This window comes from Passer montanus, unplaced genomic scaffold (genome assembly GCF_014805655.1).
Source record: "Passer montanus isolate IOZ18808 unplaced genomic scaffold, ASM1480565v1 scaffold85, whole genome shotgun sequence".
NCBI classification, from domain to species: Eukaryota; Metazoa; Chordata; class Aves; order Passeriformes; family Passeridae; genus Passer; species Passer montanus.
In genome coordinates, this window is record NW_024373812.1 from 1,525,603 (window position 1) to 1,551,012 (window position 25,410).

The 25,410-nt window shown below is 36.9% G+C and overlaps 1 protein-coding gene across 1 annotated transcript in view; it reads left to right on the forward strand.

The window, feature by feature from the left end:
- The first annotated feature begins 7,122 nt into the window (after positions 1–7,122).
- Positions 7,123–25,410, forward strand: part of LOC120513655 (atrial natriuretic peptide receptor 2-like) — a 40,784-nt gene continuing 22,496 nt past the window's right edge. Inside the window, exons 1-9 of the mRNA XM_039733266.1 lie at positions 7,123–7,175; positions 9,516–9,652; positions 13,652–13,738; positions 16,552–16,684; positions 17,845–17,859; positions 18,729–18,852; positions 20,811–20,915; positions 21,513–21,615; positions 23,165–23,310. Of these exons, the coding sequence (XP_039589200.1) occupies positions 7,123–7,175; positions 9,516–9,652; positions 13,652–13,738; positions 16,552–16,684; positions 17,845–17,859; positions 18,729–18,852; positions 20,811–20,915; positions 21,513–21,615; positions 23,165–23,310 (903 nt within the window). The remainder of the gene's footprint in view (positions 7,176–9,515; positions 9,653–13,651; positions 13,739–16,551; positions 16,685–17,844; positions 17,860–18,728; positions 18,853–20,810; positions 20,916–21,512; positions 21,616–23,164; positions 23,311–25,410) is intronic.

Sequence of the window (25,410 nt, forward strand, 5' to 3'; positions counted from 1 at the left end):
TGAAACATGCCATGACACAGTTTCAATAGCAGCCAAATTACTACCCTTTCCAAGTACTGTTGTTTTCTGTAATTAAAAGTGATGAGTCTGACCTATTTGTTCTGGGTTCCCCCCCCCCCCTCTGGGACAAAGGGTTTCATCTGTTTGTTTTCACTCTGATGCCCCAGGAACTTCAAAGCAAATCATAAAGGGTTACCACCTTCCTGCCTCATCTAGTTACTGAAATTGCCCTCATTTTTTTATGTATCCCAGCACTTCCTAGCTCCCCTGTAAATTCACTTTCCATTAAAGCGAAAATCAGACACATATATCCCTTCCACAAGTCCCCATCTCTTAGAACTCATTTTCCTAATTTCTACAGAAAATGGCACTTAGAGTAGGTGCTGCTGACAATCTATTAAGCAGGTTACATCTCTCTTTTTCTTGCTCTTTTCCTCAGCTAAGTGAAACAGTTTAAGAAGAATATATGAGTGAAATTCATGAGACCTGAGCCAAAAATTGAGGTTTTTAAAAAATATATTACCTTTTTTTAAAGAAAAAGTTTTTGGATTAGAAAAATACTGGCAAGTGAATTTTAGAAGTACCTTTAATCACATTTTGAAAGAGAGTAAAAAAATGCTGAGAATTAGTTAATCCTGGCAATTGTGATTGGCTATATTGCCCCCATAATTTAGCAGAGTAATAAAGTCCAACTATTAATATAAAGAGAATTTAGAAATTCAGTATTTGTAGTGGTATAGTGATGCATCTGGGACAACTCTGACAAAACTGATTAGCTCATGGAGTAGGAAACAGTTCTGAAGGTAGATGCTTGAAATATGTTTTTGTGCTGCATGCCTGATGTAGTCTAGGGAAGGAGAAATTCAGGTAACAGTTCTGAAGCCAGCTTTTGAGGCTTTTGAGCCAGATGGGCCCAATAGAAGGGCCCAATGCAAACTGAGATGCTTCATCATTCTAATTTGTCTGAATACTATATATCTATTATAAAACAATTTTTTTCTTATAATTTATTCTTGATATCAGTTTTCTTTCATTCAGCACTGGTATGAAACCAGAGTGAAAAAATTGTTTCTAAAGAATTCACCTTTTTGGTGATATTTCTTTCATATGTCTCTATCCATGAGTATTGTTACCTTTAACAAGTGGGACATGATTTGCCACCAAGGCAGAATTGGAGTTCTACAGCAACAATAAATGAATGTTACATATACAGAATCCTGTATATGTTTGTATATATCCTGTATATGTTTGTGATCCCTGCCACACTAGGACTAAAGAAGTTAAATAAATGTATTCTTGAATTAACTAAAAGTATTAATAGAAGTGCAACTTCTTGGCCAATGAAAACACTACAAAACAGACTGTTAAGAATGGTAAAATTTAGCCTGTCTAAATCAAAGTTTTTGATCTTTCAAAAAAATCATTCCAGAAAAATGATAAAATTATGTCTGTAAAGATGTTGCATTACCAGAGTTTCCTACTATGATCATGCATAATCATTGTCGTCTTTGTTCCCAATTTTGATTTTCCTCTACATATCAGGTAGAAACTTGTGCTCTTTTGCATTGCTTAAAACACATATAATACGGCGTGCTTGAATTCTGGCAGTTTGTGTGACAGCTGAGACTTCTGTTGTATTAACAAGTGTCTTTTTCACTATTTTTTGAAGTTCTCAGACAAGACAATTCTTCGAGCACACCCTAAAGAAAATGGGAGACTGCACTCACTACAAGAAGGCATGCAGTAAGAAATATTGATGACTGTTCTTATGTAAGACAGAGATGAAGTGCTTAATGGCATTACAAGGGGAGTCAAGACATGCTTGTCCTTTTTCATTTCATACATCTAATGAAGGGTAAATATATGTGTGTATAAATATATATCTCACAATTATGAGTACTACTCCCCCATCCCTTCCTATCGGTGAAGATTCATTCTTCCTTTAAAGTAGTTTTGTCCTTCTCAATTAAAGCAGACCAAACTGATGATTGACACCTTTTATTGGTGGGGGAGGCAATGAACTCTGCCCCTCTGCCTTCTTCTTTGCTTGCCTGTCAGGTGCCCTCCTGCATAAATTTTCACTGCTGTTCCCAGTACTTAAGAAATCGCAAGGCCATTTTGCACTCTCTATTGTGCCAGCAGCATTCAGCAAATCTGTTGTCTCTCAGCTAGTTTCCTTTCACAATCCAGATTACCATTCAGAAAAAAGAAGACAGTAGAGCAGAGCACTTGGAGTATGTCTGCATCAGATCAAGGTCATTGTCAGCCCAAAATCTAGTGAAACACATTTGTTCAATGCAGAGGTACAAGGACTTTCCCACTGTGAAATGCCAGGTAAACCTTTCTTCTAATAGCTCTGCTCTGTGATCCTGCTGCTACTCCTTACTTCACTTGCTTTAACCACAAAAATTACTGCTATTTAAATTAGTCTAGAATGCATATAACCTGTAGAACTGATGGTCATCCAAGTGTAGACAACTCTAAAATAAATTTTCTTTCTCTCTGTCTTCTTCCCAGGCTGTAACATTTATACCTCAAAACTTTCGCTGGGCAGACTTATCAGAGCTGGCTAACTGAGGTTTCTGCACACAGTTACAAAACATGCATTACAATGATCCATACATGGTGTGAGTATGTTATATTATTTTCTTATATATCATAACTGCTTCTTTAAACAAAAGTGCCTCCCAAGCAGACAGGATTAGATTGAGAAGTGTTGCTTCTTGAGAAGGCTAAGGTCTGGCCCAGTGACTACATGCTCTGGACATAGAGTAATGAAGTAAAATGGTGATGCTACTTATAGATCATGTTAATTTCATGGTTGGAACTGAAGATAATCTCAGACTTCATTAAGAGATAGGAGAATACTGTGCGTGGGACTAGAAATATCAGGTTTTGATCCTAGTCGTTATCGTCCTAGTCATAATACACAGAGATGTAGCTACTTCATAGAATCTTCCTGTCTCAGATTTGGCAGGGAGAGGGTTGAAGCAGCAGGAGGTGTAAGCTGGTTTGAGAATAAAACCTATGTGTTGGGTATTTATTAAACTACTGACACCAGAGAGGAAACAAAAAACCCCACTGATTTATTTAAGAGAATGATCTTCTTCTGTTTACCCAAAGCCACACAAGTAATTTTCTCTTAGGCTTTATGATAGCCACAGCTTCCCAATGGAATTCCAATTTAAATCTCTTACAAAATCAAGAGCACTTTCAGGGGAGAATTTGACCTGAGGGAGGCAGGAGAACTGGATGGACTTGCTAACAGTCATGTGATAAAAATAGTCTTTTCATTAGCCCTTCATGAAGTGCAGAGATTGCCTTGAAACATGCCCTACCTAGTAGCAGAAATAGCCAACCCAGAGATAAAAAGCATCCTTGTGCTCAAATGAAAAGGGAAAAGAAGACCATAAGATATCCTATAACAGTCTTCCTAATGAGTTTCTCACAGGTCACCATTTAAAATGGCATCCTTTTCTCACCAGCACAAAAGCACCAGAGTACCCTGGAAAGTCAGGTTCTCATGCACGCTTTCTCCCCTTAAATGCAGGCTACATTAGTATCAGTTGCATTTCAGGGTCCCCAGAAGTTAGTCCCTTATAGCCCATGTGTTTATATGCAAAAAGAAAAATGAGCAAGTCTCATGATCCCTGGGAAGCAAAACTGCAGGAGTTGAGAGAAGAGCAGTTTCTTTCCTGGGTTTCCCTATACTGCATATCTAGTTCACCTACCATGTCTGCAGGTAGCCTGGTTCTTTAATTCCCTGTTTGACAGTGGTAAGAGATTTATCCTACTTCACACTTGGAGGGCTAAGAATTTTACGGTTTGTTCTTCCAAACATGTTACTTGCATCTCTAAACTTTTCCATGAAGTGTGGAACAGTTTATGCAGCTTCCATGGGATATAAAGACTAATAAGGTAGGTTTTTCCTTCCCACTGAAGTACTGAGAGCAAAATATATATAAGTTAAAGGTCATCTCCTCTTAATGGAATAAGCACCTGGGGCATGAGAAGAAGATATGTCTCATCATTTTAATGACTAGTGAAAGAGTGATATTATGATCCAATACAACACTTGGTCATGGTCAAGCATTAACAAAAACTTATCAGTGGTAAAACATTAAAGTGCCAATATATATTTTATAAAAATATCTAAAACCACAGCCAGTCTCAAGCAGATACTTTGAAGTGGGGGTGTGATATGAAACTGGATATGAAACTAAATCAGTTATGACACTGTTTATTTTAAAATACTATTGAAACCACTGATTATCCAAAGATAGTGATAATGTCTGTGTTTGAAGTTAATGATGTATAGCATTCTGTCCTGTCTTGATAAATTTCTACTGAAACAGAAAGAAATGAAAATATTATCTTTTTTGTAAAGAGTAAGTCCTTTACAAAAATCCGTATTTGCAATTAGAAATAGTTTGGCAAAAGATACTGTAAGAAGGTTATCTCTGTGAGGTTTTGAGCAAAGCATTTACATTTTCCTTTTTGGCTAGAATTGCAAAATTTTTATTGCAGACTTACTCCTGAACATTATTTATATATATATTTTTTTTTAACACTTATAAGTTTTGGTTTTTTTCCCTCCAGCATTATAGCTGAGCTATCCTTGTCATTGAGCAAGCACAGAGTGCTCCACGAGGAAGGGATATCTGAGCAGCAAGGCAAACAGGGTGCCATCACCCCAAAAAAGAGCCAGTCTGCAGTGCTAATGATGACAGGTCTATAGATAGTCTTCAGCCAAAAGTGGAGATTAACAGATGAATGAGTGATGGTAACAGATAACATGATGATGAGATAAATCCAAGGTCAAGCCAGGAGGTCAAATCCATGTGGATTCAGATCAACAGGGTTCCTAGCCAGGTGTGGGCACAGGTGCAATATAGTTCTGGCAGAAAACAAGTGTGAGAGACCAGCCTAATTCCCCAGCAGATCCTGGAGAAAGGTGAGAAGTCCCTGTAAGGGCTTTTCAGGTGACACTTCTGCATGTGGCTTCATGACTGAAGAGCTATGCTCTCTGTATTGGCCATGAGAGCAGCTGGGTAGCTTCCAGGAGAGAGTGGCATGCTCAGGGAGCATAGCTGCTTAAAACCCATGTCAGGATTGTGTTTCCTTTTTATTACTCGCTTTATACTTAATATATAAAAATTAGATTTTTTTTTTTGTGAACTAGGTATCAGCAAGCTGTGTGGAGATTCAGTGAATATCAGGACTCTGGTTGCTATTTATGTCTTTGAGAATCTCTTTTTGAAATTTTAAAAACCAGGGAATTATTTTATAGGAACTAAATTGTAAAGAAGGTGAGGGGTCTGGAAGAAATCTGTAAGATGAGAAGATACAGCTCAAGTCCTAACTAGTGTTTGACAGCAGAGCACTGAAATACTTTATAGTATAATCATCTGACATATGCTTCTTGACAACCAGACTACACTAGAAATCATTAAGGATTCCACTTTGGAGTGTACTCTCTGAAGGGAGAGGGTATCAAAAAACCAGGAGAAAAAGCAATTAGCAGTAGACCTAGACAATATAAAATTGAGCTAGTGGAAAATAAAAAACTCTTTATAAATATGACTTCATATGCTCACATTTCTCCTTGCAGTAGGTTCTCAAGTTTTCCATTCTGGAACTAGCACATTATTGTGAAAAGCAAAGACATGTGCCAGGGATTTCAATTAAAGTGAGTCTAAAAAGTCAGATGGTAGTTGCATGTGGCTACAAAGGATACCTTATTTTATTCCCTACAGGTATGTCACATAAGGTATTTGGGTTTCAAATCAAACCAGTTTTATTTTCTGTCTTTCCTTTCAGTGACCATTTAAGCTACTATTTTTTGGGTTACAGCTACAATTCTAGTGGTAGATTGATCTCTGGGTAAAGAAGTTCCCGACTGCCCAGTGTTTTCTGACAGAAGAAAGTCATGTCTGACTTCAGCAGCAAAAGTAATGTAGCAAAAGTACCAGAGAATCCTGAATAGCAGAGAAATCTTTTCAGGTTCAGTAGCATACAAAAATCTTATTCTCCCACTAGACTACTTCTGTCAATTAGTCAATCACAAAACATTCTACAAAGTGGCATTATGCAAAATGAAGTTTTACTCCACTTGAGGCACAGATTAAAAAAGCTTATTGAGACTAATTCTCTATCAACAGAAAGCATGACTTTTACGTTTCTCTATAACTGACATGTATTGTAATTACAGAATGAGAGTGTTTGCATGGTAGTGATCCCAGGCTGCATTTGCAATCACTTGTTTGCATACAAAACTCCATGGACAAAGTGTTAATTCATTCAACTTCAACTGTTAAAACAGTTGAAATATCTGTTTTTATTTGTTGTTGTTGTTGTTGTTGTTAAATCTGCCTTTATTCCCATATTGGGTTACAGAAAATAGGATGATCCTTTTTTTCCTGTGAAGAAATGAGAGAATACATTTGTGTAAAGTATCTTGATACATAGTAACTGTCAGAAAGCAGAGTGGTGGAGACTTCGAGCATTTAAAAAGGATACAGAACAATCTAACTGTTCTTTGTGTAGCTGGGATCAGTATTGAACTGAAATTATAGCAAGATAGAAGCTAGTGGGGCTATAGAGAAACCCTTCTACCAAGGAAGTGTACTGAGGCTTGGATTATACCACAAAGGAAGGGCTAGAGGCTCCATTTCCAATGATTATTAAAAACAGGTTAGGCAAACATCTCTATAGCCTGCCATATGCAGAAATTATCATGACTTGAGGAAAGAAAATAGTCTGGATCTCTTTTTCTTTTTTGGATTGGTCCAAAGAAATTATCAATAAGGCTCAATGTTCCTTCAGTTAAGAGACACCCTGTCTTGGGGAACTCCCAGTGTCTCTTAGGAATTCCTGATCATATCACATCCTAGAAACGTGGAAGCAATTGTGGCTTATAAGGGCATCTTTCTGGTGGAGAGAAGGGCTGTGTGCAATGTCCATAGATGTGCAATACTAATCGTACGTAAAAATACGATCTTCGGAAAATCATTGAAGAGTTCTGGAAGAAGGAATGACTAATACAGTGAGAAGGGATGAGGACAGGAAAAACTTATTCAGGTAAAAGGCAGATTTCAGTTGAATGCCACTACTACCAGTGAAATGACGAGTGTATCTGAGGATCATGATGCAGGTGAAGAAGACATACAGCTGCTGTATGTCACTATTACCCAGGTCCTCCAGTAGATCTTAAGAGCAGCCAGGGTTTCTGTTCTTAAGCACTGTAACGTTTCTGCCTGTGTGGGAGGACTGAAAGATGGGAGGAATTTGAGAACATCAGTAATGTTCTGCTCAGCTGGAAAACTCAAATTATTCTGTGCTGAACTGGGACCCACTCTTCTTAAGCCTCCCAGGCAGTCATCCTGACAAACTGAAATTCATTCTCATGTTCTCAGACTTGCTGAATGCCCTTTGAACAGCTGCAGCAGTGACATGCTATGTTACAGTATCAGAAACACAAAGATTTGTTCAGGAAAATCCCTTCTGCAGAAATCTATTGTAAGTTATGTACCTAGGCTAGGATTTTCTAAAGTTTAACCTGGATTACTTTGGAAATAAAACTCTTGGTGGCTTTTCTGAGAACTGAGTCCCTTTTTTCTTATCCAGTCTCTTTGGAGGCTTTCAGTCATATATTACATCAAATAACTAACATCACCAATATTTTCAGTTAATGACATATTCACTGTTACCTGTGAGTATTTTCCTTGCAGGATTTTAGATTATCATTATTCTCTGGTTAATGACATATTCACTGTTACCTGTTACTTTTTAACCTGTGAGTATTTTCCTTGCAGGATTTTAGATTATCATTATTCTCTCTTCTCTTTGGAAGAAGAAAAATTACATATTGTTTACATCATGAAAATTCTAGAATGTTTGGTTCTTTTCCAGAATAGTTCATGTACTGGTGAATTGTCTAAACAGAGAACAGTCTTATTCTTAAGGAAACATGTTTCTTCTTCAAGTCTGTGACATGTCCTGGGTCACAGTCTTCATACAACATGGAGGAAGTATACAAGATACTTTTCAGTTCAAGTGTTGATGTATTTTCTAACATTTTTGAAATAAACTAAATATTTAGACTTGTTTAGTGACGCAGACCAAATCCAAAGTACAGCAGCAGAACAAGCCTTCCTATGATGCATCATGAATTAGAGTTAACCTGAGGAATGCATCTATAAAAGCATTCATTTGTTCAGTATTCCCAGTAACCTGAGAGTGCAGGGAAAATTACCTGCCATCTTCACCAATTAATACCACTTGCTTTTTTGAGCTTTCTCTTAGTTTCTGAGGTTTGTACAACATTGTGGGTGGTCATCAGAATAAGCAGTTTCTTTGCTGTAATTTTCACTGGCTGTAGTTACCTTTTTTGCTTTCCTACTGCCTCCCTGCTCTGCTCCTTTGTGTACGTATGTAACTGCTACTTCTGCTGTAAGTAAACTGCCATCAGAGATCAATCAGCTAACATTAACCTTTCAGATCTTTGAAAACCAATGTCATCACTTCTTTCTTTAAGGTATGATTACTTTTTTTTAGCTTAAGACCTCTTTAAAATTGTCTCAAGCTTTCAATATTTTGAAAAATGTATTAGAGAAATGAAGAGGTACTGCAAAGGTAAGTGATGGTGTGTGTGCAAGGCTCAGGATCTTGCTTACTGCTCTCCAGCATTTCTTCAGACCACACTTTATTACCTGTTCAGATCTCCCAGCAGTACTGGGAGGGCACTCCCAGACGTACTGAGGGCACTCAGTACCTCTGAAACTACGAATCTACTGTGCAACTTCTTATGTTTAGTCTTTTAATTAAATTATCTGTAATTCTGGAGAAAGTCAGGTGTTATTTTTTTAATCTGCTAATCCAGGCTCAGATGAGGTGTAAACCTCACAGAACCATATGAGCTCACATGTATGTTACTTGAATAAGTGTTTGCAACAAGAATGATTAGAAAAAGACAAAGGGTGGGAGGAAGAAAATACTGAATCCTTTTAAGGTAATGCATAATAATAACAATTGTCATCATCATCATCATCATCATAGCAGTTGTAACCAGATCAGGCTTTTGATTCAGTTGTCCAGTTCATTCCATAAACAAAAGAAAGCTTGGAAGACCAGCACCATGAGAAGAGAACAAGAAGCCCATGCTGAAAGGCCTCTTTTTGCACATGTAATTGTTTGCTTCAATGTGGATTGACAAGATAAAAGTCAACATCCTTTGTCTGTAAGGCTGCATTACACAGGTCAGCAAGAGCCTTTTTCTACAGGCTGAGAATGCATAAACAAATTATTAGGGCGACCCAGTGCAGGTGTGATCACTTCTTGTGCTGTGGTACTGTGACCATGCGCCAGAGCCCTGGAAATTTCTTGTGGCTGCGCAGTGCATCCCTCTGCTCTTGCGCAAGTGTAGAAGGCCACCATCTGCTGCTCTGAACTCCCTGGTGAGAACCTGAAATTGAGCAGGTTTTGTGCTGCGCTACTGCTCTCTACTCCATTTGCAGCAGTTTGTGCATCGAGAGAGAACTTTTCTTGCACCAGACCGTGCGCTGTGGGTGCATCAAGAGGAGCCTTTCCTTAAACCAGACCGAGCGCTGTGGGTGCATCCGGAGGAAGCTGTCCCTGAGCCAGACGGGACGCGGTGGGACCCTGCCTGCCGCTGTGCTGCTGGAAACCACTAGAGAGCAGCGTCAGAGTGCTCTGGCCAAACCCAGCAAACGCCGCGGGCAGGGGAAGCTGTGCTGGTCCCAGTGAGAAAAGCACTCGGACTCCATGTCGTTTAAAATGATTTTGGAGCTTTCATTGTAAGATGAGAATAGCATGGAAAATCTTCCATCACTGTAGATGCTAGGAACCTGGAGCGGTTCCTAGCATTGAGCACTGAGCGGCATGCCAGCCCATGCACAGGATGAGCATACTCTGCATAAGTGAGTTTTACATGCTAAGAAGTAAAGCTGTAGCTACTGATTTCACAAATCACAGCACTGTCATCATGAATATGCTAAATGGTGTATTTGGAATGCCATAATTTTTAAATGTCAAATAAACCCTGATAGTGGCTTTTGAATTTTTGTTTGGGTTTTTTTGTTTGATTGATTTCGTTTTTTGGGTTTGGGTATTTTTGGTTGGTTGTTTGCTTTTTTGGTTTCTTTGTTTGCAGTTTTAGGAGGGGTTGTTTTGGGTTTTGGGGGTTCTTTTGTTATGGCTTTTCTGGGGGTTTTGTTGTTGTTTGTTTGTTTGTTTGGGCTTTTTGTTTTGTTTTTGTAACTCAATATCCTTGTCCTGCTTCCAAGACAAGAACCATCTGGAAAATTTTAATGTCAGAATAAATAAATATTTTCAAGGATATCTGAGTCTTTCGTCACACTAATTTTACTGCTGCAAATTGCCATCCTAAAATACTTGAAAGAATATAGGTGGCAACTTTTGTTCAGCAATATTGTATGTGTTGTTATTATTTGCTACAAATATTTCAAAAATTGTATACAAGTTATATTATTATTGAAACATCAACAAGAATGCATGTTTTTAACAATATCTAAAGTTCTCTTGGTCATAAATTTTGAAATATCTTTATTTTGCCTCTCTTGCTTTCATAGTAGAAGTTTTTGTTGTGCTAATTACTGAAATGGAAATAATGTCGCTTAAGGGACTGTCTGAGTACAGTCAGCATAATATAAATACATCTGTAAACATAAAGTGATTTGATAATTTTTATTTCAATCAGTAGAAATGACTTGTTTTGGGTTGTTTCTTTTTTTTTTTTTTCAGATTAAGAGATCCTTTGAAGAGAAGAAACCAAAAACTCAGTGTTATTGCACTAAGCAAGTCAAGCAGCAGTACATAGATTTCACTTAATCTATGCTAGAATGGGTGAGGCTGTGATAATAAACTCATCTGTGGTATGATAGAATGGCAGGATATTAACTCAAGTTATGTAACTTGAGCATATAACTTACAAATAGTAAAAGGGGCAAATGTAAAGCAATTATTATTAAGATGAGTACTTCACTTTATTAAAATGTCTGATTTCTTTTATGTCTAGAGAGTTGTGGGGAGAGCTGAAGAATATGTTGCTCACTGAGCTATCAATCCTTCTTACAAAGGTTTATATATTTATATTGCACTGGTTTTGTTTTTAAAATTTCCAGTGCTTCTCCGCTTCAATTAGAGGTGGTAATGTGCATCTCAGGTAGCTGGGATACATTGTTAAATCAACTAAAGTAGCTGGAATAAATTGTTAAATCAGACAATTGACAGTCATTCCTGTCTGTCCATCTTTAATCCAAGATTCACAAGTACATGTGGCCATTCTCCAGGAATTCTGAATGAGGTGACAGACAAGTAGCTGTAAATGTAATGTATGATATTTACAGTACTTGAGAATAATGATAATAATCAATGTCATCTGAATATTTGTCAGTCCAATTAAAGAAAATAGGATCAGTCCGGAAATTTTTTGGGTTCCATAGTATCTTACAAGTTATAATCCTTAACTTCCCTGCCAAAGACATTCTAAAACACGGCCAATAAAATCTCTTCAAGATGTTAACATAAGTGGGCTGTTTTAAGTAGATAAATTTACAAAAAAAAAATTCTCTACAAGACTTCCACATAGTGATATCTATCATAGCACAGGAAGACAAAACATACATGAGGTTTAGCATCTCACAACAAACATAAAATTTCAACCTAAAACATATAGTTTATATGAATAGCTCTTTAATGAGTGAAGCCAAACAGATTTTTTAATTCATCTACAGCTCTTTCAAGATTATCTGGGCACACATTGCAGTCTTTTTCCTGCCATTTTGATGTAAGACATAGTGAAATTCAAGCAGTTTAACTAAGATTCTTAATTTTACATTGTGCTGAGAGACAGAATTCAAGAGACAATATAGAGAAATATTCTGGAGAGCTGAATCACAACTGAAGATTTGTATTGGCAGGGCTTCAGCGAACAAAGATATTAATGGATACATCTATGTCTTTGCTCTACCAGCGTCACTACATAGAAGTCTGTTTCACCTGTGTATGTAGCAGGACATTTGGATAGAAGTTGTCCTATACCTTCAGGGACTGAGAAATTGAAGTCACAGAGTCTCATACAATTCAGGTTGGAAGGAAGCTCAGGAAGCTGGTCAGCCTTACTGTTCCTCTTATACTGGCAGCTTTTGCTTGCCTTGGTGTTTATATGCTTCTTCTTTGGGCTCAGCCATGTCTCTCTGTTTATGTCCACAGCATCAATTCATCTGCCTGAGGGTTGGATGCTGCTCATGTTTGACAAAGCCCTGCAAGAAAATCCTCCCAGTTGGTTTTCTAGTTTTAAGCAGTCAGGGGCACAAATTTCAGGAGGGTGGGCCTGGCCCTAAAACAAATGGGGACTTTTGGAAGGGTTTCAGAGGGGTATTTCCACCCTGCACTGTGAAGTGGAAGAGGGAAGGAAGAGGCAGAACAGCTGCAGCAGCTGGAGTTGCCAGGATCAGCTTGCCTAGCAACCCCCTTCTTAGGCAAGGGTATCTAATTCAGGAGCAACAGCAACATCAGAAGCAGCCCTGACACTTGTTGAGCTGGGTGCACATTAGGGAGCATGGGAGCTGTCAAATCACCAGCTGTAGAGCTCCGAAGCCTCCTCAGTTTTTTGGTAGGTCTATTTAGATCTGCTTACCAGAACTTAATCCTCTGATCTGTGGGTTCAGAAAGAACTGTATATGGCTTATTGCAGTGAAACAGCTATTTATACTAGTCATTGATTTTTGTATTAGTAATGTGGAAAACAAGAGCAGTGGAAGTTATATTGGAAAAATAAGTTGTACCATTCTATCTTGTTATAGTCATATTGTGTTGTGATAAGCAATTGCACAATACAACAGATGATTATGCTTTAATAATATATAGAAAAACAATAGCAGATTGCATGAGTAGAAACTACTATCTTTTACTAGAAATAGAATAAGCCTAGAGTGCAATATCATAGAGTATTCTGATCTGTTAATATACACCCTAAAGTGTATTTTTTAATACATGCCTAATATAATCTGTTATAATGTATTATATAGACATATTTAGTGTATATTTTATTACTGTTACAATTCAATCTGTGTGCTATTGTGATGCTGTGTTCTACCTATAATAGGCTTACGCAATTCTTATTTTTTGTGTCATTGTGTATATTAACATTTATATGGCTAAAATTTTTCTTGTTATTAAAAGTATAAGAAAAAATTACTCCTTCAAAGATTCTAGGTATGAAAGATTAAAAGAAACTGAGCAAACAAAAAAATCCAAAAACTTCTTTAAATAAACTGTCTCTCTGCATATGGTCCTAGAACCATCTGCTCTTTATAAAGAACCATTTTGGGAGAGAAAGATTAGTTAAGTCCCCTAACTGTTTCATGCCAGCTCCCGGACAAATCAAAATAACGTACTGGTTGTGTTTGTATGAATTTATTTTTTTTTCCTATTTCCCTCCAGAAGTTAGAGAGGTCAAAAAATGTCAGCCTATGTTTGTGCATTTTGTTTGATTTCTGAAGAAGGATTGTAAACTTAGGAGATGGAATCCATCCTTTCCCTTTTCTAATATTATCTTTTTTTGACTCTTTTTTTTTTTTTTTTCTTTTTTTCTGGCACGTGGTATTAGTGGAGGGGTGGCATGATTTAGATAACAAAGACTATGACTGTTGGCCCTTGGAAAGTCCAGATGAGTATAACATGCTGGACTGCGGAGGTGAGCGAGTCATAAAGAAGGCTAGGTGTCTTTCTTGGGGTATGGCTGAAACCCCAAGACTGAAGTATTCATAATAATAGCTTACTCATGACGGATGTTATCCGTGGTGAAAAGCATCTAAATCAGTGACAACCTCTCTTCCTAGAGAAACAAGTGAAAGAAAACAATTAAAGATACTTTGTTCTGTTGGAACAAAGGTATACTTTGTCCAGTATACCTTTGTTCCAACAGAAAAGTAATAACAACAGCTGTATCCATTTGCCCAGAGAGAAACTGAAAACATTTTCTTTCTCATTAGAAAACCAAATGGAACTTAATCCAAACAAAGCATGGAAGCAGCGCAGCATTGTAGCAAATCTAATTGCTGAAATTTCGCAGTGACATTGCAAAAGTGTACTGTGCTTGATCAGTAAGACAGTAACCAAAATCACTGATTCTACATTGTGCTTTTCCACCTTGCACAAAACTCTTCCATGAGTACCTAAAAAACCCTGAGACTTTAACCACTTACTCCTGCCAGTTTCCAAAATTAATTTACATATGAGATATCAACAACAACCACAACAAATTTTATATTGGCAATTTATTGAGAAAAAAAAACTAATTAAGGAGCAACTGATATGTGTAAAATTGAATTTAAGTTTCTTATACTCTAGGGGTTATAAAGCAGTAGGGCATGTTTCTCAGAAAGGTTGTGGCTTCTCCATTCTTGGAGATTTTTAAAACCAACTAGACAAATACTAGAGAAACATCCTTGAGATGACCCTGCCTTGAGCAACACAGGCTTGGACTGAATGATTTCTGTGGGTGCCTTCCAAATTCAACTCTTCTGTGATCTTGTGACTTTGTAACAAATAAATAACTGATGTAAAGGAATGGTTTGTTTATGTTGTAAAAGGTAGGACTGGAGACAAGCATTCAATAGGGTTTTTAGAAAAAAAAAACAAGAGTACCTCAGAAGGTGGTTCTAATAAAACACTCCAGGAGATATACTGCTGCGTCACACTCTTATCTCAATGTTACAGTTAAACATTCTTCAATTAATTCTCTTGGAACAATGAAGTTCAGAGACTTTGTAGATAATTTCTACTAAGACTTTTATCCCTGTATGAATTTACTATTTGGTTTAACATTGAAATAGCTATTTATCACTACAGATGCCTTGTTTAAAGCTATTTTTACTAAGTACAAGGAAAACTAACGTGAGAGGTTGCTTAGTTAATGTATACCCATTACAATCAGTTTTAGAATGAACTTCAAGTTCTATCCTGCCATTCTTTGTAGGTTTTCTTTGCCATTTTCTGGGCATTGCTAGAAGCAAAACAAAACACATACACTGTAGCCTCATTGCTGTGGAATTAAAAAAGATTTTCAAAGCTTTTATATGTGGGAGTAACTGTCATTGAAAGAAGAGCTTGGTTTACCTTTGTGAGACCTTTATAAGGAAGTAGAAAATAATTTAACTGAAATTTGTGTTGACCTTTTGTCTTCATTCTCATATATTCTTTGAAGCTCAACTCTCTTACCTTTTAGTAGAAATCACACTAGCTTTTTAAAAAATCTTTGTGTTATAGTTTTGCACGTAATGTTAGCAATTAAAATGAGTTTTTACTTTACAAGGGAGATTATCAAGGGAAATTGAGATTATTTTACAAATTGCCTAGTTAAATCTGATAGTAAATTAGGGGGAAAATAACGGTTTCAGTACAGTGCAAGTGAAGAACATACTTGTTAAAACAAGTATGAGAAACAAAAGAGGTCATAACCGCACAACAAGAACAAAAGAATTAGATGTCTTGTAAGGCAGGTTTACCAGTCCTCTGCAGAAGGAATTTAATATTTCCTGGCAAACTGAGTTACATAGTTTCATTATGTAAGTAATTTGATAGGGTGCATATTAAAACCTTCATCCAACAACAGACAAAAAGGTAGGTGAGTGCACTGGGAAGATTTTGATGGTGTTAAGTTTATGGATTTAAGACTTCTCCCAGCTTTTCTCTTCATTCTCAGGCCCAGAGGACGAGAGATATGATGGGGGTAAATCATCTTTCCCAGTTAAAATTGTGAACATGGAAAATAAGAGATGTCTGATAGCACTCCTTCCACTGTCCTCTGTTCTAGATGCCATATGGCTCCATCACATGATAATGCATTCTTAAATATGTAATTATTAGTATATGTAATTTATGTTTCATGAGTTTAAGGGTTTTGACTGAATTTTGTGTGTGGTAGAGTTGTCTGTTCTGTTCCATAATAAGGTGTGTCTTAGTGAAAACAGACGAGAATTAAGATCAATATTGCCTGATCAAAAGAGGAAACCAAATATACCAGAACAAACAGCAATGCTATATACTGGAAGCAAAGTTAGTTTACACAAGTTGAGCAGATTTTTTGTTGCATTTCTCCAACTGCTTGGTCTGAGTGTCAGAACTCTTCAGTTAATGTGCGCTTGTATTTACCAATACAGCCGCTACAATACTTGCATGACTCTTTTTGGCTCAGAAAATAATTGGAGAATACTGAGAGGGTTACTCAGAGAGTTGTGAAGCACTCGAGCAGGCTGCCCAGAGAAGCTGAGGATGCCCCATCTCAGAAAATGTTGAAGGCCAGGCTTGATGGGGCTTTGAGCAACCTGGTCTACTAGAAGGTGTCCCAGCCCATGGCAGGGGGGGGAGGGACTAGATGATCTTTAACCCAAACTACTCTGTGAACCTATGAATAGATGAAAATCACTACACAGAAAGTTTTACATTTGTATGTATCTGTTAAGTAAAAATATATAGCAAATCTGACCATGATTGCACTGTTTCTAGGGCTGGAGATGTCATGGGTGCAAAGGCCTCCAGAAAAGGCTGTGAGTGGGGAATCCTTCAACGTGACCTATGCCGTCTTCGCTTCAGACAGTTTTTATCAATATGCTGTGCAAAATGGAATACTTTCCCACAGGTATTTCTTCTTATAAAAATGCAATCATGGTCATAAGTATATGAGGATTTTGTGTGTACATATTCAGTGATATAATTGGAAGACACTCTGGAATTCTTCATTATTTCCTTCCATCTTTTGAGATCTCTCATAGCTCTGTTTGCCCTGCTGTTTTTCCTTTTGCTCTCAGACTAGCCATCATGGCATGTTTGCCTGCTAGGTCAGAGACAGGACACATCACTACTGTCACACTGCAATTCTGGACATCACTTCTTGCCTTCTCTACACATTGAATTTATAGCTGAAGTTTAATCATGAGTCACAGGCTCTCTGTATCTTATACTCATTTCAATCATAAGTATGATTCAAGTGCACAACATGGATGTGAAAAAGAGCTAGTCCAGCCCTGAATCCATTTAATTCAGTGGTCAACCGTGCTTGATTTCTGTGGGATTAAAATCACTCCAAAAACTTATATGTCAGCTCACACAGTGTCTTAGTGACAGACTCTGGACGTCAGTAGTTAGAGAATATGTAGGGGTGCAGCTCCAGATCTACAGATCTGAATCTATAAACCCAGGGGCTGTACACTCTGATTTCATGCTTTCGTCTGTAAGTTGCAATTCTCTATTCCTATATAGGAACACCTGAGACAGATGGTGGGACCCCACTTTCTGTGCTGTTGTGTAAGAGATGTTTACAGAACATTTTTCTCTGCCTGCATCTTCACATTGCAAAGTTCAGTTTGTAAGGTCTGTTAGCCTGAGTTATTTTATTTCATACTGAAAGATGATCCATAGTCTATTTGAAAAAGATTATGTTTTTTATTATTTTGTTATGTATATACTATGTTTAAAAACTGCTTAAAATTTGTTTATCACATTTTCTGAAATGTATGGCTGCTAATAGTTCTGAGAACTTAAGCATGAAGCATGTTTTTTGACTGCTTGGTATGAATCTGATTTTCCTAGTCTTCCCTGGGACACCCACTCCCTCAAATCAGTAAGGAACTTGGAAAAGTCTGCTTTTTTATGCACTTGTACACACCTTGAACATAGAGACAGATGGCAAATATTTTATAAAAAGATAGATAAATCTATGCTTCAGTTTGCAAAGGGATCAAATTTGCATCTCATTTTGTCTAGGTTGTCTGGTTGACAGTAAAGGTTACCATGGCTGAGCCAAATATACCTGACGTTGGCAAGTCAATATAATGGCATCGATGTAATTGGATAAAGCCATGATGAAGTTATTGAATAAAAAGTACAGAATACTGGATAAATTTTGAAAAGGAGTGCTAAAGAAAAGTAGATTATGGAATTAGACACCAAATTAATTAATTATTTTTCTTAACTTCCAGCATGGACTCAAAGGCTAATAAATTTTAGTATTTTATCTGTTTGGGTGCTTTGGAGGTTGACATATTTGCTTATCTCATGTTTCAAATATGTCTATGCCCTTGTAAATCTGGCCACAAGTACAATCTATGTTAACCTATTGCTTTGTCGTTTTGTTTATTTGTTATAAAAAACACAGTCTTCTCATAATAAACAAAGCCTGCTGTTTTAGATCTACTCATTGTTGACTAATTCTTTCATTAAGAAGAAACCAAAAAATAAATCCTGTATTCTGAAATTGTTTTATAAATATCCAACAAAAGTGCATAACATTTCAGCTGAACTGCAGTTGATTCTGGCTGTATCTGAATAAATCATGTTTGCAGAAAACAATTTTGTCTTACAGCTTGATTTATTAGAGTGATAACCACTGAAAGTGTAACTGAGGAAACAGTGTTGCATCACACATTTTGATGTGAATACATTCAGCTTTCAGGAATGAGTTTTCCAAAGTTGTTTTGGAGAACAGTCCAGTTGAAAACAATCTCTAGAGCTCCAGGAACGTTTCAACTAGAAGACAAAAATAAATAAATGGTTCAACAGTGTTTATTTCATATATTTTTGCTGCTTTCTCTGTGTAGGATAAAGAGCAAGCTCTCATGTGGTTTTTGCAATTTTTGTGAATGAGGAATGGATGTAAAAGTTTTTCTCTTTCTCCTGCTTGTTAGCAATGCTACTGCTGCAAAGGAATTCTGTGAGGAGCATGACTGTCCTGCCAGATGGAAAGATGCAAACGGGGACAACTGCTGTGTCTACCATGCCAACATACATTCCTGTCCTTTGGCCTTCATGGTTAGTGGGATGTGCAGCATCATGTCCTCTGTTCTTGCTACTGGCTGAGACATCATTGTAATAAGCAGGTTCAAGTTCATGAAGTACTTCTGTGATTACAATTAGACCAAATTTATATAGTTTGCTATATATTCACAAATTCTGGTTCACTAAAACCACTGTGGCAATGTCTGTCAGTCTTAGAAATTTTTTTGCACTGGATACTGAGGCTGCAAGGCAGTATTCAGAATTTCCCATTGGTGGGACCAGTTTCATCTCTCTGAGTTTACCTGACTTGGACTGCTGTGCAGCCAAGAGAGAAAGAAAGACAGATCACTGCAATCTAAAACAAACAAGGCAAATTTTCAGTTGGATGTATTCCAGTCTCTCTTTTATAGAGTGAGTGTGAATAATTTGCTTGGATTACTGGAGTTGGGGGGTGGGGGATGAATATTACCGGCGGTGACTTGTAGAACTGAAGCCTGTTTACTTGTGTCCTGAGATGGAATGATTTTTCTTCATTGTATCAGAGAAAAAAAAATCAAAAATCTAAATACAAGAGAACAAAATTTGTTCATGCAGTGAAGGCAAGATCCATTCTTAGCCTGTCTTCTTGGCCTATCCCTCTTTGAATAACTACTTAAAGTTCTGATCTAAAAATACAGTTTGGAGCACTTTTTTTTTTTAATCTGTGAAGTAAGCCTTACCCTGCATAAGAGCATGCAGCTGCCCAGTTTTTCTAGTTAGTCTCCCTTCTGGAAATGTGACACATTCTTTGTGATCAAAGGTGGTGTAATAGGAAGCCTAGCCTACACAAATTGCAGCTGTTTCATATACCTTTATGTGTGAAGGTCTAATGCCTCCACAACAGCTCTAGTTTGCTTCTTGGCAGTCTTTCTTGAGGATGTGTTTTATTAATGATTCCCCGAAAACCTTAGCTGACACCAGGGCTTTGGTTTAAAAGAAGAATCCCTGCTGGAACCATCACATCAAAATTTTTGTCTAGAACCATAGTAAAAACTTCAACATACCACTGCTTAGGTAACCTCTCTATTATTTCTATTTTCACAATGAGTTCTGCTTGAAATTATGGTGTGGAAATGGCAAAAGCATGTTCACCAACATGCATCATCTGGTTTCTTCATAGTACTCTAAATGTTAGAGTTTCTGCTTAAAGGAACTCTGAGCTATTTGACTGTTACAGAGTTGACTATCACTGCATAAGATTGAACAAAAACTTCAAAGTAAGTTTTTTCCATTGTTTGAGAGGAGTTTGGGTTTTCATTGCTTTATTTTTTTCAGTGTCATGTATTCTAAAACATTTTATTTTTGTTAATGTGCTCCATTTCTTTTGACTTGGTCTATTACTTACAGTCCTTCAAAAGAAATGTCTGAAAATTTATCTGGAATTAGGAGACAGATTTAATCCTTTCAAGTAAACAAAAAACTACAAGACTTGGACAGCCAAAATGAATCCTCCATGTTTGCAGTTGTAGGAGGTTGACATCTTAATAGCTTTATTGAGAAATGTTCTGCAAACAGGCCCTGAAGCTGTGCCTCCCTTCCTCATTAAAGAAAAAGGAAAAAAAAGCTGCTGTATCAAAAGTAACACTTCAGTAAAACCTCTTGAGAAAAATATTGTAAGTGGAATAAAATTCTGGTTCTGATTCTAGCGCAGGAAATCCAAGAAAGTGAACCAGCATCTTAAGAACACTCATTCTATGAATACACTACAGAGGCTCATATTTTAAGAAATAACAGTATATGTGAGATCTTAACTGAATATAGGAACAATTACTTCTCTGTTATTTTGTCATAGAACAGTGTTGCTTGTGTTTTGGCATTTTGATAGTTTTGGTTATAAAATAGAACTTTATTTGCTGTTAGACAACATAAGTAATTTTAAGAAAGTAAGAGAGGAGGAGCTAGGACTTTCATTGTATTATGGTATACTGACATAAGCAATATGTCTACTAAAGGCTAAAGGAGGAATATGTGGTCCATGGATCCCAGATGATGGTCAGATATTTACTCACACTTTGTCTACTGCTGGAAAAATGAGCCAAAGGAATTGGACTGCCAAGGTAAAGTATATTTATTGCGTATAGGATTTTACCTGATTTGTTCTTTTTGGATCTTACTTGCTAGTAATTTAATGCAGTTCACAAGCATGTTCCCTATTTCATTTATATCTATGTGTTATTATCTATATTATACATATCAATTATCAATTGAAAATTGAGTACTATCAATTCCCAACTGACTTGATTTGGAAGTCAAGTAAGGTATCTTTACACCTTAGGTAGTTAGTGGAGGGAGTGGGGATGGCAGGGAAATGAATAGCATCATCTGTCCATTTGAGGTCCACACTAAAAATACATTTCACTACTGACTGGACTGTGATGCAGGTTCATATGACCATAAGGGAGGTTCTACCTGAAAGAAATAGCAGGAAAGCATACATGGCAGAATGCACAGGGCTGATAGCACTACATGGTGAGAAGAAGACACACCAGGAAGGGAATCAGATCAGTCTTTCTCACAAGAGCTGTCTCTCCTGATTTTGAAAGAAATGCACAAATTCTTCTGAAGGTTACCACAGGCAGTCAGTCCTTGTTGTAAATGCCTACTTACTGCTAGTGAAGTTTTGAGGCTTGCTGGTTTGTTCACTTGTTTCACAGGTTGTTTTAGTTCATGTGGGTGTGACTTCTCTCATCGCACACATCAGAGTTGGGAGAATCCAAGCTGCCCTGGAAGCAAAAACCACAGTCCTTCCTGCAGTAGGTATGATATAAAATGAAAATGTGAGCTAATTTCTTATTGACTGCAAATCTCAATGCTATTGTCATTCATGAATAGTTATCAAGAGCAAAAGCAATTCCTACCCCAGCCTGTCTTTAAAAATACACAAATGTGTTTCTGAAATTCTTCTTCACATAACACTGAAGTCTGAAAAAGTGTTTGGGCTTCTAACAGTTGTATTAATCTGGAACAGTAGAAAGCCACTCTTGTCAAATAAGTAGTCAAATACCATGACCAATGGCTTCAGGTATTACAAGGCTTGTCTGCAGTTCTCAGGAATGTGAGAATATTCCTCCAGCTAGTGTTCTGAGAATCCAGACACTTTTCCCCTGAAGGGGAGCAGACTAGTCTTAAACATATTGGAAAGGTAGAAATCCATATTGGTTCTGTTGTTCCCATCAAAAATTGTTCCCAAGGGCATCAGTCTTCCATTCTCTTTAGTATACCTGTATGGAGGGAAGCAGAAATGACTGTAGCAATTCTCTTAGTGATGTCAAATTTTGAAAGTGGACTTGTTTAATAAATTAAACACACAACCTGAAGAAAGTTATTGGCTAAAACAGAAGTGTCATCATAATACTTTGTTAGCTACTCTTCTGGAAGTGTGAGAATATATTTCACAATGTTACAGAAAAAAAAGAAAAAAAACCCACAAAGCAACTCCAGTGTGAATAGAAGTATTTATCTATAGAATTTTCTACTCATTTCAAAGTAAATGCAGCTGAATTTTCCAGGAAACTTACAATATATCAGAGAAGAAATTGTAAAAAATGCAGCTCTACCCCTGAGAGAGAAAGTGACTTCTGTTATTATCTTGGTATTATACTGGAATTAGTGAGGCTGAAACAGAATTATTACTGAGTAGTAGATTTTTTTAGTTTTGTTTTTTTGATTTTAAAAAAAATTACATAATGACAGAATAATACCTTCAGCTCACCTCTCAAGCCTGAAGTACAGCATGATATTAGTTTAATCTTAGAGGTAAAATTGAAAGACCATTCAAGACATGGGAGAAGGACTTCTGTTATTTAAGACTTTTGTTTTAAATTACATCTAATATTGGTGATAATTTATATAAGACCTTGGAGTAAAGTAAAGGAAATACTTGATGTGTGTGTATATATATATATATACTTGCAAGATTTCTTTCTGCAGTCCCCAGTGTCTTTTGCTGCTGCTGCTGAGGAAGGGTCCCTGGCTTCCTGGAATCACAAATGCTGGATTAAATACAAGGAATGCAAAAGAAAATGCTGGCCTGGAAGAGCTTTGAGTTTCAGAAAAAAAAGTGTGGATAACGAGAAACACAATAGTGATGAAGTGATTTATACACAAAACATGTTAAAGGCTCAGATGTAATTAACATTCAACCTGATGAAAGAGAACCTGTACTACTTCAGAAATTCAGATTGTTCTTCAAAATTTATTCTTTCTGGGACTCTGAGGTTTCCCAGGTCAAGAACCCCGTTTTTAAATCTGAATGCAATCTTGTTGATGGATGAAACTGCCTCAAAATGTTTTGTTTTCTAAACAGTCTGTGGAGATGGCTTTTGTGAGGAAGAAGAAGGCTGCTCTATCTGTCCAGCAGACTGTGGGGAGTGCCCTCTTTCTGTTGATGTTAGGATAGCAATTGCCTTACCAATATGTTTAGTCTGCGCTGGCTTCACTTTGACAGTCGTGGTAAGTACCTCTGCTCTACTCTTTTATTTTCTTTCTCTTCAATGAACTTATTAGGCAGAGTGGAGCTCTCTCTAAGTAGAGGAAGAGATTTTCTTCTGCCTCCAGCATCTGTGTACTATAGAAAAAAGCAGAAAGAAGGGAAACTACTTTTAAAGTTTCCTTATGAGGGAAGTCACGTTGTACTGGGAATTTTCATCCTGAAAGAGAGAAGACTGAGGTGGAATGTAATGATGGGGGGGATGGGTAGATGAATTTACCCATGGTAAATTATGGTAAAGGAAAAAAAAATTTCCATAGCATGGGGAGTAAGTGATGCCAACAAAGTAAGAGTACTTTTCACTCACAATAGAACTCTGTTATGAAATTAACAGCTTCAAAACTTTGTAGAAGCCAGAATTATAAAAGATTTCATAAAGAAATTAGGTAAACTCATTAAGGGACTAGCTCCACAAGAGGCTGTTAAATCTCAGAGTCGAAACAGAACTTTAAAAGCAAAACATTCAAGTTGGGATATTCTCAAAAGAATCATGGGGAGAGGATTTTTTTTTAATGTTTTGGTTGCTTTTTAAAATAGGTTTGTTTTCTTAGTGTAACAATCAGCTCGGTTCCTTTCAAAGTGATTAATTTTGCATAATAGTTATCAATTGTTATAGCAGACTCCTGAAGGAAAAACAAAAAGGGAGTTAGGAGAGAGGAGCGTATCAATATTGGAGAAGTAGTTTTGGGAGTCTTTGAATGAAAATGTGTGTATAAGGAGAGAATGATATTACGGCTTATTAGTTAAGAATACTTCTGGGAACGACATTCCTTATCTGTCTGCATCTTCAAAAAAATGCATTTTTGAGTTTCAGAACAGAGGTTTATCAGGTGAATATGGCAGCTATAGACTCATTGTATTGACTATCTCCATAATGGGTAATTTTTTAGCCCTTGGCCTATATATGTAAAACTATATCCTGTAAAACTATAGGCTCCTGTTTCCTCTGGGGTTCCTTCTCTATCCATCTTATACTGCAGATGCAGTGAGCATCTGAGGTAGGCAGCTGCTCAGATAGGGAATGAGTAGGAGAAAGCTGATGGCCCACAAATTGAGGTTCTAAAGGAGGCCTGAATCACGTTTGTTTGTTTGTCGCTGTGTGACTTTCTGAGTTAGGAACAGAAGCACTGTTGAAAGCTATTTGAGCATTCATAATCCACAAAGAAGCTGTGACAATGAGTTTATTGCAAGTGTCCCATAAAACCACATGATCTGATAGAAATATACAACTGGACAGATGAGAAGTTCAGACAGTTTTAGATGACTGGCTTTTTAGAAAGACCAATGGAGATTCTTGGCCTTGCTTATCTCTTGTTTATTTAAAGTTCTTGTAGCAAAATCTATTATTTCTGTTGGTTTTTCTGTATGTTTAGAGTTGTTTGGTTTTTTTCCTTCTTTCATTTCTGTAGACATATTCCTGCTAACTTCTTCAATAGCAGCATCATGGGGGTCTTAAATTTTATTTCTTTTACTGTCATAAGATAGGAAAGCTTATTTTATCTAATTCAGGAATTGATATAATGTAAAAGGAACCATCTGGGAAACGAATGCCTTCTTTAAGGCTTTGAGTAGCGGAATGGATTCCTTTGATATCAGTGTCAAAGGAAGCAAGCCTAGTATTCACTTCTTGCTAGTATGTCTTTGTATAGTCACACCTTTGCAAGATAAAATGTAGGTTTCTTTCCTCAGAAGCCTTTTGAAATAAATGGGATGACTTCATTTTGATTCAGTGAGCTCTATATTTGTCACAATTTCAACCAGTATATCAACACAGTCTCCACAACCTCTTCCTTGTTCATTATCTGGGCTTTTATTACCTGTTTCAATGAATGCATCACTCCTAATATTAAATTTTGCACTATAGAAAATGGTATAATGATGATAAAATGCTGTTTTGATTTGACATTCTGACATTGACTAAAGTCATAACAACTGCATAATTTAATCTGTTGCTCATTTGAAAGCATGTATTTACACTTTGTAAATGTTAGCTTTGTATGTCAGCTCTACCAAAAATCAGCTATTGGCTCAATGCCTTCTTTACAAAGTAGCCACAGAATCCC